This window comes from Accipiter gentilis, chromosome 5 (genome assembly GCF_929443795.1).
Source record: "Accipiter gentilis chromosome 5, bAccGen1.1, whole genome shotgun sequence".
In the NCBI taxonomy this organism is placed as follows: domain Eukaryota; kingdom Metazoa; phylum Chordata; class Aves; order Accipitriformes; family Accipitridae; genus Astur; species Astur gentilis.
In genome coordinates, this window is record NC_064884.1 from 20,723,876 (window position 1) to 20,739,852 (window position 15,977).

The 15,977-nt window shown below is 41.2% G+C and overlaps 1 protein-coding gene and 1 long non-coding RNA gene across 19 annotated transcripts in view; one reads left to right on the top strand and one right to left on the bottom strand.

Annotated features, from left to right (window-relative positions):
- Positions 1 to 9,779, bottom strand: part of LOC126038268 (uncharacterized) — a 58,974-nt gene extending 49,195 nt beyond the window's left edge. For 3 of the 13 annotated variants that reach the window (XR_007505979.1, XR_007505971.1, XR_007505974.1), the window contains exons 1-2: positions 6,842 to 9,779; positions 6,201 to 6,404 (exon numbers count right to left, since the gene is read on the bottom strand). This is a non-coding gene — a long non-coding RNA (uncharacterized LOC126038268). The remainder of the gene's footprint in view (positions 1 to 6,200; positions 6,405 to 6,841) is intronic. The other 10 variants (XR_007505975.1, XR_007505967.1, XR_007505973.1 and 7 more) reach the window with 9 other exon arrangements.
- A 3-nt stretch (positions 9,780 to 9,782) lies between these two features.
- On the top strand, positions 9,783 to 14,701 carry TMEM17 (transmembrane protein 17). Of its 6 annotated transcripts, none has more exons than XM_049799774.1 (6): positions 9,863 to 9,964; positions 11,925 to 12,043; positions 12,801 to 12,869; positions 13,147 to 13,250; positions 13,506 to 13,619; positions 14,023 to 14,701. In XM_049799774.1, exons 3-6 carry the CDS (start codon positions 12,806 to 12,808, stop codon positions 14,362 to 14,364), a joined length of 624 nt encoding a protein of 207 aa, XP_049655731.1. In that variant the 5' UTR covers positions 9,863 to 9,964; positions 11,925 to 12,043; positions 12,801 to 12,805; the 3' UTR covers positions 14,365 to 14,701. The 6 variants fall into 6 exon arrangements, with proteins under 6 accessions (XP_049655727.1, XP_049655729.1, XP_049655731.1 ...); XM_049799775.1 differs by lacking the exon at positions 9,863 to 9,964 and adding an exon at positions 10,274 to 10,326; XM_049799773.1 differs by lacking the exon at positions 9,863 to 9,964 and adding an exon at positions 10,418 to 10,528.
- Positions 14,702 to 15,977: the final 1,276 nt, after the last annotated feature.

Consider the following 15,977-nt stretch of genomic DNA (forward strand, 5'->3'; position numbering starts at 1 on the left):
AATAAACCACATCTTTAACCCACTTCAGCAGAGTGCCCAGTGCTGTCAGGACCTTGATCACACACAGGACTGAAAATACAGCTACACTAATTGTCTACTTTTAGCAAAAATAAGTCAACTTATTTTATTATTCCAATAAAGGAATTACAGCTTTTTACCCATTGCACTCCAACTCTAGTTCATGAGCTTTCTCCCCCAAATAATGTGGCATTTTAAAGTTTAGTTTAACTTGGCACTTCTTCTCTCTCCTTTGAAAGGCATACAGCAAAAAGCTGCTCTAAAATATTTGTCCAGCAGAAGTTCACTCTCACAGAGTAAAGAACCACTGCGAACAGAATGGAAATAACTGAAGGATAAATTGTTCAGTTGATTAACTCCACCCTTCACCAGGATGAGATTTTGGGACATAATGGCTGGAATAAGCCCTGTCAGTCCAGGCTCTGAGGCTGCAATTCTCCCTCCTGGCAATGCAGAATGCACCCTCGGCATGAGGCTGCTTTAAGGCAGCTTTGTGTACATCTAATCTACGGCTGCCAGATCCTAGGCCCAGTCGCCCATGCAAGCTGGGTCAATCTGTAAGCTCTTCTGTGCCATGTCTACTGCCAACAGACGTTCCCACAAGCAAGGGTCAGCGGGATTCAAGAATAATCTCAACATGTCAGCTTCTCCCAGGACAGACTGCTGAGACGGGACTGTCTAGCAATTTTTTTCAGTTTCTCTTAAACTAGAACTCCTTGAGGCAAGGCTGAAATGTCAAGTTGGAGGTCCCGAAAGCTTTAAGACTAATTTGGAAACTCAAACAGCTATCCCAGATCTGATGTTAAAGGCTCTCCACATCTGATAACTGAGACTTTTATAATAAACAACCTTTATGAGGACTGCTTGAATTCACCTCTAGGATTCTTTGGTCTTACAGCTTTGTAGAAAAATCATCTCCTTTATACTATAACACACTCAGAAATCCACTTTCAGCATAGGAACAAATACTGACTTATACTCCTTCTGTCTCAAGTAGCTGCTTGCCTTTTTTATAAACAAATTCACCTGCAGTAACTATTAAGCAGTAACAAGTCTCCTAGGGAATGTTATGTTATGTATGCACATGATACATGCTAGTGTGTTTTAGGAAAGGGATGCGGAGTTTGGAGATTAGGGGATAATAAAATGAAGAGAAATAACTCCTCATCTAATTTTTCAAAGGAAAAGACCACTCTGAAAAAAATGCGGATAGACTCCAGCCTTATAGGAATTTCTTTCCACTCTGCATTTGGCATCAAGTTCTTTCTGACTTCTTTACTCAGGCATATTTTCCTTCAGGGAAAATACATTACAGTTAGAACACTACCCAGGATTTCATAATATGTATTTACGAAGTTAATCATACTCATGTATCTCAAGGCATCTGTTAATCTGGGCTGGTAAATTCCTAATTATCCTTGCAGGACAGCAATATCAATCCTGAGTCCTAGTACAGTGGGTTGCCACATTTAACGTTCAAGGAAAGAACATGTTCTTCAGGTGTGATCAATGAGGGCTATCTGATACCGCAGTGGGCAATTTGCAGTGTACACCAAAACTATTCTAGCGTATTCATCTCCTAAATCTTTTCCCATCTCTGCCTGTTAGCTTTCCTCTCAAGGAAATCAGGGGAGACGTACTGTGATAAACATCTAGCATAAACAGACATGGATCTGTTCAGTAAGATTTGTTTTACTTACAGAAGAGCAGAGGAGGGAACATGCAATACAGAAATGAAAAGGTAGCTGCAGAAGGAAGCAGTTAAGTAGCTGCATGTGCATGGCGGGTAGGATGAGAAGCAAAGGACTAACTGAAAAAAGCATGACTTAGGCTAGGTATTAGGACTGCATTTCATAATGATACAGTCAGTTGATCACCAGGATAGGTTTGCCCAGGAAGGCTGAATAGTCTTTGTCATTGGAGAGGTGTGGTTTGGACATGGTTGGCCTGGCTTTGGGACAGGAGGATGACGTTCCCTCAGGGCCTTGCTGATTTACACGGAGGATTTTAGGCAAGTCACAGATCTGCCATGTTACACCAGACAAGACCTAGTGGATATTCATGATTTTTTAAAAGCAAAAGTGACTAGCTGAATAGAAATCAACTAGTCAAGTTGACTTCATTGATTTCCACCTCCCATTTTAATTACTTCTTACTGCTCATCATGGCAAAGTACATAATTTGTCACACTGTTAACACAAAGCCTACAGCACCTCAGCACAGGTCTTCCCTCTCAACTAAACTGCTGCAACTCAGTGATGTTACAGAGGTAAAAAAGTCTGGCCCAAGCTGTGCTAAATGCAAATGAAAGGAGAAAGAAATCACAGTGCAGAGGCACTTCACAGCAGGCTCTAGCTTTTCTCATGGGTACCTCTGGTTGTCTTTTAAACATGTATAAACATAGTATGTATTTGCCTCTTGATATGGATGCTGAAGTTTAAAAACAACACTTCACTTGCACAGTGAACTCAGTTCATTTCTAATTAGAGCTGCTGCACCAGCATTAATGTTTTAAAACAGAGTTGCAATAAATCCTGCAGCTGTAAATTCAATATTTCATAAGGGCAGGTGAGACCTTGTAGACAGAGTCTGGGGGAAAAATTTGCTCTTGAGTCCTGTAATAAAGCATTTCAGGGAAAAAAGAGGACAAGCAAGCAAGCTGGGTTTGATCCTTCAATCCTGCCTCCTCCACCATGAATGGGAACAATGCAGCATGCTGGAAAGGAATTCCTTGATTTTAAGCAACATCATTATAGTAAAAATCCCTTTAGACTTTCTCCAGTCTTAATCACCAGTTTATAGATTCTGGTTATATGAAAAACTTCATCTTCAAATGACAAGTAGAAATTTTACATTTCAATGACAGCAGACTGGAGAGTTGTTCAAAATGACCATTCATACTATGACAGCAACCAGTATCACAGCCAAGACTGAGGTATAACGGCACAAGTACCCACAAATAAGAAGCCCCTGCCTTAAATAATTGAAAATGTAATAAAGAAAGAATTAAGTGCTCTTTGGAACTTTGGAGAGTCACTACACTTCTTACTACTTGATGAAAACCTGAGCCAAGTTTGCTTTGTTTGGAAACACAGCAAAGAGTGTGAAGCTAACAGATTACAAACAAAAATAAATATGGAGCCAAATCTGCATCCCAACAGAGAAATACCATAGAACGCAGTGGTGCTGCACTAACATCCCCAAAAGCATAACCCATGATGTTTGAAGCTAAAGGCCTTGAACCAGAACTCTGCTTCTATGCCTTAATCTTAGGCAGTAAGACTTGTGGGATTTCCAGTCATTCTCACAATCCTTTACTCTCACAAGGAAGAAGTGTTGGCCTAGACAGGAAGAACGGATAAAGGAAACACTGATGCTGACCTGACAACACAACATGTACCTTTACATTCAGCAAAGCTTTAAAGCAGAGGGAGAGTTTGCTCTTGTTTGGAAATCTAAATTTAGGGACCCAAATGCATATCAGAGAATCCAAATATCTGGCCTCAATTTAGGGCACTGCTGCAGCTCCCACTGAAGCTGCATTGATGTTTTGACAAACTTACACTTTTGAAATTAGGCATTTATGTAACTGCCCAAATAGAAATTTAGAAACTAAAAATAAAAACCCCAACCCTGAGATTAGTTTCTTAACTAAACAACAGTCCTCTTCCTAGTGGCTTTTTTTTTTTTTTTCTTTTTCTAAATGATCAAATTACTAATGTTACCCCATATCACTCAGGGTTTCGGCTTGAACTAATTGCAAAGGATGTGCAAAACAGCTATTACAGGGAACTGTCAGCAGCATGCAATAACAAAATAAACCCTGCCTTTGCATGGGTTTATCATAACACTCATGCATGCCACCTTGGAGTTAAATTTTTAAATACAGTGCCATCTTTGGATTCTGCAATAAAAAGAAAAAGCACCAACGCTCTCGGGGCCCAGATCCCAGGAAGCATTTTGCAAAGTTACACTGAGTACAGGTAAAGCATCTGGTGTAATGCCCAGGGAACACAAACAGCCCAACTATCTGGGAGAGCTTGGATCCACAAAACAACCTCTGGGAGAGCTTAGATCTCTGTAAAGTGTTCAGTTTTCAAACAGCTGGACACCTTGATTTAGCAGAACAACTAGACTCTACCAGTAATCAGAGGAGGACAGACACACGCAGCAAGCACATTACTCCTTCCCATGAACAGCCTTCTGCGGGAACCCACCACAGACATGAAGCCTCTCTAACTAGTTTGGATTGTATAAATAATATTTAGACACCTCAATTACCACAGAAAAGACTACCTCGCCCACCTATGCAAGCAAAGATGGGACCAAGACTAAAGCCATCAGATCCTCTGCCACAAAGATCCTCCCACACATACTCCCCGCAAACTGCAGAGGTCTGCAAAGCGACTCTAGAGCCAAAGCAGGATTCTCAGTGCACACTTCTGCACAAAGAGAACAGTGCAGCTATTCCAACCACACACCAGACAAACACTATTTGCTGAGAATTACTGAGAGCCCCCACCACATTCCTGAGTACCTCCTGAAAGTACAAGTCTCAAGCCTCAATAAGCCTCAAGTCCAGCTCAGATCTGCAGGCATGACTGGGGCAGAATTTATCCCCAACAAGGTCTGGAAGCAAAGGAAGAACATAATTTTGCTGACAAAACTTGGCATCGGCAAAATAAAAAAAGGTAACCAGCCTGTTTGCAGTGTTATAACATGGCATTCGCTCACTATTCCAAATCCACCTTTTGAAAGTAAGGGGTCTTTTGCACTTGCCAGGTCATGCAGAGAGTCCTTTAAGGGCACATCAAGGATCTTCACAGAAGTGAGAATCTGGCTCAAAATCTATCTATTCACAGTAATCTCCTTGTATATCACAAAAAATCTGGAGTACTTTTGCAACTACAAATTGTAAAACTTGTTTAAGAGCTCTGCCAGCCTTGAGAGTTTCCCAACATGTTTGACAAAACTACAAATTAACAAAATAAAACAAGCTAGTGACTGGTTCTAACTAAATGCCAAGTACAGCAAGAAGAAAATCAATCCACAGGAGCAAGTAATAGCCCCTTTTTTTTTCTTCCTGCTGTCTTTATGCTTAAGACTAAAATAGCCAAGATATATTTAACCCATGGAATGACTGCAGCAATATGTAATACTTGAAACAGGGACCTGGGATAAGTCTCATCATCAACAATAATTGTTTACCAGACACAAATATCCTGTAGGTGTTAAATGAACACCAGGGACTAGTGTACATGTGACACAGAGAAAAGATTGTCCTGGGGTATTGGAAGCCAGGAGCACAGCTGTGAAATTGCTCTGGCAGACACTGTCACAGCTAATAACATGATCCTTTCAAACACACACATTAGAGTCTTCATGGCATTTGTAATTTGTTGAAACTCCCAATCCGTCACTTCATTCTGAGGACACGAGGAGAAAGTAAGCCTGTACTCTGCTTGCCTGCACATACCTCGGCTCACCAGCACTTTTTACATGCTTTACAGCACTTCTGCTAAAACGCTGGGCAGGTATTAAGGGGCAAGCAAGGAGGAGAGTGAGTTCTGTTGCTTGCACACTTATGGCTACATAAGAGACAGCAGCACAGGCATGCCAGGGAAAATTGCATTTGTGAGATTCCTCAACTGCATACTCAGAAATATAGCAATTGTGATTCAAGTGCAAAGATAAACCACTGGCACCATTTAAATAAATTCTGTGTTTCTTAAATGCCAACTGTAAAAAAACTGCCGATATTTAATTTCGTTAGATATACTGCATCTGGTGTTTATGGCTTAGTGCTGTTGCCAGAGAGCCCCAGGAGCTTCGGTCTGGGAGGCAAGCCAGTGTCTACCAACTTAGTTGGACTACTGTGGATACACAAAGATCCAATATTCCTCTGATTTAAAGCTTTCAGGAAGATTTTCAGAAACTTTTGTTTTATTTATAGCTAGCATGTGTGGAGAGAAATAAAACAGTCATTTAATATGCTGTGCAATTATGGGCCTGTTTCTTCCAGTTTCACATTTCAGTAGCTTATTTAGAAGCACAGAGAATTGGTTATTTCTACCTTAACCATTCATATGTGGATAGACACAAAAAAATCCAGTAATGGAATGCCTTTCCATTAAAAAAGGAAAAGGCCAAATACAGTTTTGTCACAAAATCTGGACACTTACACTATTTGTACAGATGGTCATTGTAACTGTTACAGTCACATAACAGTTAAATATTTTTTCTTCTTCCACTTCTTATGGCACAGATTTATATCCTTCTGTTACAGAAAGCACTGACTTGTCAATGAAGATGCTCTGGTGTTCTGATCCTTGAAGTTTTAAGATTCTCTTCTGCTTGAAACTGAAATAAGTGCTCTCCAACCCTCCCTACAGAAAATCAGAAGAATTCTGTTCATTACATTGACAAAAAAATTGTATGCCTCAGTCTAAAGAAAATTAAACAGAATTAGTAAAATAAAGTGTGTTTATATATTCCATCTTCAGGGAATATTTTAAGCATAGACAAAAATATTAAACAAAAGTGTGCACAATTTTATTTCGTGGGGACATGTAGGATCTTGGCCATTTGCTGAAAATGTAAGGCTGCCAAGTATCACAGATTCACAGCTTGAGTGTGGAAATTGAGTTCACATGGCAAATCCATGCATTTCTTGTGGTGTCTGCATTCCACCATCCTTTCCTTTACCTACTACTCAGTTTTACACTTAATTGACTGCTAAGCTGGATTGCCTCACAGTTTTTTAATAAGGAGAGCCCAATTTTGCAAAGTCCCACTGACTGTCACAGAGCTGCTGGCAGAATACCTGGCTGTATGCTTGAAAGGTTTTCAGAATTGGGGAACATAAGAAAACCAAAGTGTTTGGGAGATCAGGGCCCCCACTCAAACCCACTGGCATCAGGAAAAGGCATAACATTGTGCAGTTCAGGCAAAATTCTTCCATTCTTTCATTCTGAAAAAGTAATCAAAAGGAAAATCCTTAAAGGCTGAACTTTTACAGGCCACCGGATTATACTATGAAAAAACCCTGAGACTTCCGTGAATATCTGACTTAATCAAAACCCTGGCATACTTTTAATTCATATAAACCCGTTCCTTGTGTCTAATTAGCTGAGAGTATGGGACTAGTGTTTCCCTAACTTAAAGAGTGGTTAACCAGATCCGGACCAAGGCAACAATAGTTAAACAAGGTTTCAGGCAATCTCATTAGAAATCTTGCACAGATTCATCATCTTGCCACTGTCTATAGCAGAGAACTTTATGGTGAGATTTGCTAGATAGTGCAAGAGTCACCATTATAGTTGTTGAGCCTGACAGGAAATACATTTCTAGCACCTAAGAGTAATTAGCAAGATAACAAATATAGACTGCACTTTTTAAAGTTCAGAAACCTCTCTAACATTAATGCTGTTTTTCATAATGCTTCCTCAAATCTAAAAGTGATCTTTAAACTCTTCTGTTATTTATGAGGTAGGTAGCCAATTATCAGGCATCCACTCACAGATTTTTATCATTGAAACTGCAGCATACCTCTAGTGCCTTCACAGCTAGAGCTTTGAGGTCCACATCTGGCTAGGACACAACACGACATGTATGTCTATGACTGCAGCTTGTGTTGCTTTACTCACCCCCAAACAGGCTAGCTAGCGCAGGCATCACAGTCACTACGCTGGTTATGTGGGAGCCTCACAGTTCAAGATAGTCAGGTCAAAAAACCTGAAAAATACTCTGACTTTTTACCTTTACTAAATTATTTGCTTGTAGAGCTGTCTTGCTGGCAAGCCTGAGCTACCTAGTTCAAAGATAGACCAGGTAGCATTGCTGAGTCACTGCTGTACAGACACATCTTGTATGACAAAAGCTATATCACCTCTTTTCTTTTACCTTACATTTTGATACTTTGTAAGGAGTATTTTTCACTGGATGACTTATCTGTCTGCTTATGTCCAGGATGTGCTGAATTATGTGCCTTTTTCTGTAATGTGCCTGTTTCAACACAAACTGCATACAGCATTTCACAGGACTCAACTTTTCTTGTTCTGTCTTATCTGTAAAATAGGGATAACCCTTACCTGTGTTTAAAATGTTATTTTCTGGAGTACTTAAACAGCAAAGCCCGCTGCCCTCCCTGCCTCTAAGGGGACATTGCACAGCATCCCTTGAAATTCTGGGATATCTTTAATTCCTTTTCCCTTCCCATCTGTTGCCATTATTTTAAAATAATTTCCTCTTCATTTCTTCTGAAGGTCTTCGTTTTTTTTTTAATTCAGATTTCTGCTGGCATACCCGTGTTTGGAAAAGTTCTTTGAAAAGTATCTGTTGTCAATACCACATCAGTCATCAGCTCAAAAGCCAAATGGATTTCTCAGAACTCCTGCTTGTTTAGCCATCTTTCTCTGTAGTTCTCCCAGTGGGACAGAATGAAATTAAATTTAAACTAGGCTTTAAATTATTTAGTCAGAGATAATTGAGTTTGGAAAGTCATACTGGAGAATGATCACCCAGGGAAGTAGGTAAACATGATTTTGGGAGAGGAGGGGGGGGTAGGAGAAAGGAGTTGATGTGTCATATCAGGTACAGTAAAATCACAAATGTTATCAGTTCTTATACTAAAAGGCACAAGCAGCTCTTTCATCCTGATCGTGCAGAAAATTATTTCCTGCGCACATAAGAACGGCATCCTTTCTCCTCAGAGGGAATCAGGCCCTAAGGGTGCTGAAAAACCTGGTGAACAGATTACCTCATTTTTAGGGGGACTAAATTTTCCAAATAAAAGAAGCAGCAGAACTTGTATTTACATTATTAACTTTGCATAATGTCATGAGGGTGTCCTATAAGGGACAAAAGCTAACTATAATAAAACAGCTGTGCTAATCTCACTGCTGCTTTTAACTCAACAGTGACACGGACAGGCTTCCTTGAGGAAAAGGTATTTTCTAGTTTAGCCATATCTGAATCTTCATAAAGCAAGGATCATTCATATACACCTTAAGTACTAAAATAGATCTGTTAATATCCATCCTTATTTTACTCCCCTGTCTCTCCAGCCACCATCGAGCACTGTCATTCCCCTGGATTTATCCTGACAGAAGCAGAACAGTCCTGCAACTGCTTTCCTTGGACAAGTATTTCATAATTACCTTTTCAGAACAACCCAAACCCTGCCCTAACAGACTGGAAAAAAATCTACTCTGACTGATTAGAAAGGAACCAAGACGATGTAGGAGCTGAGGAAAGACACTGGGGCTGGCACACACCAGCACCTCTGAGGCAAAAGGATGCTGTTTTGAGCAACTCTCACACGCTGGGCTCACTGCCGACTGTGCCATGAATGGCTTGGGGTGACCTGCCTACTGGGTGCTGCTTTTTCATTTTCCAGGGACGACAAGACAGTCCCAATAGGGCAGGAAAGCACCACGCTTGCGCAGTGACTGTGACAAGCAAAAAAGTTCTCCTGCATCCACACACATAGACATCACAGAAGTAAGCGGGAACGTACCTCTATGTGCGTGTAAGCGCACACCAAGGCAGCAGTGACCACTCTCGCGCACATAGCACAAGTAAACATGCTTTTACATCATACCAGAAAACATAAATTTCTGGGATGGGTATCTCTCCCAGAAACCTCCACTGTAACACTGTGCCCGGGTCAGAGGCACCGCTCTTCTCTCCCCAGTGCCGGGAGAGGCCTCGCACTGTCCCGCACCCCTGAGGCAACCAACGCCCCGGCCCACGACTGACGGGAACTCGTCAGCGCCTCCACCTCCCCACCGCGCCTGCGCGCCCCCGCCTCGTCGCCACAGCAACGGGGGACCGCGGCGCCCCAGCATGTCGCTGCCCGAGCCCCTGAGGAGGCAGCTGGGGTCCTTCAGCCGCACCGTCTTCACCGACACGCACCGCAGCCCACAGTACCCGGGCGATCGCGGAGGTAAAGCGCAGCGCCTCGCCGGGCGGCGCTCCGCTCCAGCAACAAAAATGGCGGCGGCGGCGGGGGGGAGCTTCCCGGGAATGAAGATGGCGGCGTCAGCCGTCGCCTGGCGGCCGCTGGGGTGAGGCCTCGCGCTGACGGCCCTGCCCGCCCCGGGGAAGTGCCGTGAGGGCTGTGTTCTCCCAGCGGCGGGGCTGCCTCGGCTCTCTCCCCGATTCCCCCAGGCAGACCCGTGCCATCTGCAAGGGGTAAGCCGCCTCGCTCCCCGCCCCCGCCGGGCAGGAAGGCTGAGATCCCCGTCGCTGTCCTCCAGATCAAGGGGGGTCCTGGGAGAGGGCCTCAGAGTAACCCTGGCAACACAGGTACCGGCCCGGCGGTGAAAAGCAGAGGTGCCGTTTAGACGAGGTCTGGTGTCATTTCAGTCGCGTAGTGGGGCTTCGTGGATGCTGTCTGGGGTAAAACTACAGCAGCTGCGCTATGACCCTGCGCTTCCCATGCCGCGGTGTTGCAGGCTTAAGACGGGCTTAAAATATGAAACGGGGAACTGTCTTGATTTAAAAGCAGGTATGGAGAACGCTCTACACCCGCCTTTACAGCTTAGTAAGCAAGCTTGCATAAAATACTGCAGTTAACATTGTTACTCACACCCTGGGCACTCTGCCTGTGCCCTAATAAAAAGTAGAAGTGATTTATGGAGAACACAGAGCAAATAAAAGACCTGAGCTGTTGTTTTATGCTCAGTAGTCCTGCACAGTTAGGACACCAGGTACTTAAAGCATGAAGAGGTGTACTAAGCTAGAGTTAGGCAGCAAAAACTCAAGCTTGCAATATGCCAGCTTTCTCTTTATTTTTCCGGCTCTATTGTAATGACTGATAACTGTTCCTTCATCATATTGCCAGTGAAACTTGCAGGCCAACATGCCCCCTTTTCATACCTTTAGAGTAGCCATGAAAATAGTCTCTCTACATAGAAAGGCTGTATTCATTTCAACTGATAAATCCATTCCAAGCTGGTAAAATTAATCAAAAAGTCATTCTTATTTCAAGACAGGAGTACTCAGTTTCTTTGTGTAGGTATACTGCTAAGTTACTAATTCTTCATATCATTTATCAAAACCAAAATATTTTTCTTAACTCCAGGAATAGCTTCTATTTTTAGTAATTTTTTTTCTGTTTCCCATTATGAAAACTCCTATGTGAATATCCAGCCCACTGAAACCAGTTGCAAATGTACCTAAGCACTAACTTCTGGGAGATCAGTATTTCAAAAATTAAGTTTACACATACATACCTTAGTGAGTTGCTCTAGCATAAAAAATTGGCCATTGCAATACTCTCTGGCTTTTCCATAAATTTTAGCCATCCCAGAAAATAAGCATTAGTTCAATTTAGGGATAAAGATGAATTAGAATTGGCTTATATTGCTAAACATTCATCCAAAACAGAGTTTTAAAACTTGAGCAGAACTTAGAAATACCAATGTATATCAATGAAACCGTTAACATACCTAAAACATTGTCATCACAATTGAAATTAGAGCTCTTGGCTTCTCTGTTTTTAAGTAACATGGCCACGTACCACTAAGTTTTCATCCAATACATACAGGGCATAAACATAGTTACCTGTAATTGGATGCTCATGGTTTTTTGGAAGATAAAACAGTGTTTTAGAATTTTATCTCAGCGCCCTCCAAAGTCCTCCTGGTGTTTAAGAGCTTTGTGCATTAGGACAGCTGGGACAATATTAGGTAGATGGTAAAACTGATTTTGAGGTACCTATAGATTTTCATTCCTTCGCAGGTGTAAGAAAGTGTTGATGCTTAAAAATGGGATTATTAAATATATATGTATATTCGTTGTCTTGCACCTTCTATTTCGGTATAAGAAATCCCTGCCCCTCACACCCTACCCTTAAGGTCTCTCCCAGTTCTGTTCCCAAATCCTCCTCCCTTCCCATCTAGTCTAGTAGCTACCATGAATACTTCTGCAACTGGCATAAAGACTTCTGGAACAGAGTGTACCAGGCTGCATGTGGCTGGACTGGAAAAAGGGATGCCAGACTGAGATGGAACAAAGACAGGTATGAGAGTCATTGGAAGATATGGAAAGAGAAGGCAGTGTCAGAAGAGAGGTGGTTCTGAGGCTGGAAGGAAGACAATGTGACTGTTGAGACTCATTTTCACTCGAATGTCACCACTGTGACAGACAGGGGCACAGGTCTTGAATACAAATCAGCAGGTCACAATGAATACTTCCTAAACTTGCTCAGGTAGTACTAAGTGAAGATGTGCCTACAGACTTCATTTGGGGAAAACATGAGAAAGGAGACCGTTGGTAATTGAAGTATAGTGAATACAGTGTCAGTTAACTAGAATATGACAATAAAATGTCACCCATTAAAAATGAATTATTCCCTTAGAATGCCCTTTTAATTTTTCCTTGTTTTAAGTCTAATCTTGTAGGCCTATTATAAAATCCTAAATGTAGAACTTATCACCTGCATGTTAGGAGTTCAGTATTTGCTTTTCTCTACATTGTATGAATGCATTTTGTTCTCTCCAGACTTTAAAGCATAAGTTTTAGTTTGACACGTATTTGAAATTGTTAGCTCTTAAGAACTAGAAGAATTACTGACTTCTTGCAACATTGCTTCCATCCAAATGTCTATTTAAATAAAGCTTGACAATGAAGAGTGGGCAATGCAAACCTGCTCTCTAGCAGTAAGTCCTTAGTCAGGAGAATCACCTACAAAATAACAATAATCCAGCATGTACTCATTTAAACTTTGGCCATCGTCTTAGGAACAGCAGTGAAATAACCACTTTACTTTTCTGCAGTGTCAATGTACAGCACTACTGGAGCTAAGCCATCAGTCAGAGATTGTGGAGTAAGCAATAAGCCACCAGGTGATTAACAATCAGACACTCAACTTGAATATTTGACTAAGTGATAAAAATTCTGTGTCCTGTGAACTGAAAGTTGCATTAGATTCCAGGAAATGGTGTAACTCAAGATAGGGTAAGAAGTTTTCCTCTGGATATATAAAAATATTTTTCTTAACAGTTAATTTGAATGGGAAGAGTGTTAATGCCCTGCTTGAAGCTCAGATGTAACAGTATCTTTCTGTCATGTTTATGGAAGTATGAGACAAACTAGGAATAATAGACTTTTCTCTGTCTACAGGTAATGAAATAGTTTCCAGTTTACCACTGCAGATGTCCCTCTATTTCAATGTTTATTTTTTCCCATTTTGGTGGCTCAGCACAGTTGTCATGCTCCATCTGAAGGTGAGTCCTGAAGGAATGTGATGGTTTGCAAATGTAATATATTTCTGATCAAACACCTCCTAGTACTGGCATAGAGGTCACTGGAGTTAGAGATTATTAGGTTTATTTGGGAATTCCTTGAAACTGGATGTTCAAGACTATTTGAAAACCAGTACAACACTGTCAACTTACAGTAGCATACAGTGTCTTCATTTAATCACAAACAGCATGTTAAGAAACAGCACAGCAAAACTTTTACTCTCTTCTTCCCTCTAGTATCCAGTCTTGTCAGATTACTACAAGTTCATCCTGGTCACAATCATGATCCTAGCCTCTCTAATAGAGGTCATTCGACTCTACCTGGGATACATGGGCAATCTGCAGGAGAAGGTATGTTACCACATGTATGTATTAATTTGTGCAGGAGATGTTTTTGGAGTTTAACATAAAGTGGTCTACCAGTTCATCTAAGAGATTTAAGTTGAGGGGATGGTTATTTCTCTTAAGTTACAGTCTGCATCTTCTATTCCCTTGGCATCGGATTCCACTTAATTTTGTTCATTCCAAGAAGTTTTTCCTCAGAAGAGAGCACTTTCACTCCCCAAAATTGTTTTGTCAGGAAAAAAAGTATGGTTAAAAACACAGTCTATGGAAACGTTACCTGACTTTTGCCATTTTACATTATGTGGTGGCTTTTGAAAGATTAAAAAAAATTAAATGTGTTTTTCTCCACAAAATTTTGGATTTTTTCATCTCCAACTGCCAGTTAATAGGTGATGTCTCCCTGTTATAGGTCCCTGAGCTGGCTGGGTTTTGGCTTCTGAGTCTCCTCCTGCAGTTGCCTATAATTCTCTTCTTGCTATTCAATGAAGGTCTGAAAATTCAGCCACTGGAGCGAGCAGTCCATATCATCTTTGCCCTCTTCCTCACCTTCCAAGTCATTGCAGCCTTTGTCACGTTGAAAAGAATGGTGAACGAACTGGCAACTCGCTTCCGCCTTAATGAATTTGACTGGCTGGAGGAACATCCTGTGACTGATTTTTACAGCCTGGGTAAAGAAGAAAGAGTAGTCTCCATGGCTGGTAGGAGCCCCAGTGCTGGCTGGAAATCACACACTGAGGGCCTGAGAAGCTAACAGAGGCAGGCCTCACATTGCTACAACTCTGTTTCCATTTTGTTGGGTCATTCTTTACCTTCCTACATCAGTGATATTGAAGAATAGGTCTTGCTTAAGAGCCAACATTAAACCTCAGAGATTGGAGCTCCCCTCTCTGAGAAAAATCAAAGCCAATTACATAACTGGCTTGAGTGGACTATTTGTGGACTGTTACTGTGTAGAGTACCAACAGAGTAGATTTGGTGGTTTTTACATTTTACAAAGTCATGTGGTGTTTTTAAAAAATCAGAAGCCTTTTTTCTTCACTGTTTGCACAGAATTGTTTTATTTACAATAAATCTTTTATACATGTTTTCATTTGCGTTGATACCAGTTTTCTCTCTATTCTTCCAGATACGTTGCACATATTTAATGTCTGGTACCTCAGTTAAGCCAGCCCCCCCCCACCAACCCCCTCACCCCCAAACCCAAGACAACAAAGAACCCCAAGAAATCTTGAGGCCCACAAAGAACAATAATAAGATAGTGAACAAAGACTACAGTTTCAGAGGTGGTCTTCCAGATAATTCCATCACTAGGAATTCCTTACTAATAAACTAGGGATGGAATTTTAAAAGTACTTCTTCCTCAAAACTCCTACAGTCACCTACTTTGTCTTAGCTAGAGTTTTAACTATCAACCCGTTCAAAGGTGGTGGTGCAGTTTTCTCAAACAGAGGATTCAGTGAGTCAGCAGTAACAAAATTACAGCTGTTAAAAAAATTGGTTTCTGTCACTGAAAGGCAGAGCCTGTTTCTCACAAGCCAGGGCATATACCAAGGTTCTCTCATTCCTATTATTTGTATTAATGTCTAGACTGTCTTCTCCAGTTTCAGTAATGGCTAAAAGTTCACTTTTTCTGTCAAGGAGGGATGGGGATGAAAAGGTAAAATAAAATTTTCATCTGAATCCTTTGAGTCTTAAGTAGGGCAAGAGTCATCAGTTTTGAGAGCTGGCACAAACATCCGAACTGTTCAAAGGAATGTAAAGAAGATGGGTCTAACGTGAAAAAGGCACAGTGTGCTTAAATCTACTGAATATTTAAAGCTTATAGCAAAAAGAAGGCATTAACTTTGTTTTATACCAAAACAGTTAATTTTCTTTTTAATCCATGAGTGGTACAATTAATTCTGCTAAATTTCCTTCCTCATTTTGTTATTGTAAAGCATATATTACCAGAACACATACCCCTTTGTTTTTAAACAAACTACTGGCTTGGATTGGCTATTGTGCAGAAAATAAGTTTTCTGTAAGAGTCTCCAAGAGTACCTTTAACAGTTAATATAAAACATTTAGAGCCCCATATTCAGAGCCTGCAAGAGAGACAGTGAAGTTTAAGCAGAAGTTATGTAATTTCAAAAACACTTTTACAGCATTAGAAACTACTTGTAAAAACATTCTTAACTGATGCGATGGGAACATTGCACATACTTTTATGTCAACCACAATTACATTACTGGAGAGTGCCAAGGTCAGGGCTCATGAGCTACAGGGAAAGCTTGGTAGGATCCACTACAGTAACAGATAAGGGCATAATGGGTCCCGACAGGCCAGAAACATCAAATACCTTGGAGCCTCTTTTCTCCAGTGATT

Bases quoted from the DNA above. Each gene is read 5' to 3' on its own strand.
- TMEM17 (XM_049799770.1), top strand. From the start codon at position 9,865: ATGTCGCTGCCCGAGCCCCTGAGGAGGCAGCTGGGGTCCTTCAGCCGC. The intron at 9,965-10,188 runs GTAAAGCGCAGC...CGATTCCCCCAG, and splicing joins GTACCCGGGCGATCGCGGAG to GCAGACCCGTGCCATCTGCA. The intron at 13,620-14,022 runs GTATGTTACCAC...TCCCTGTTATAG, and splicing joins TGGGCAATCTGCAGGAGAAG to GTCCCTGAGCTGGCTGGGTT.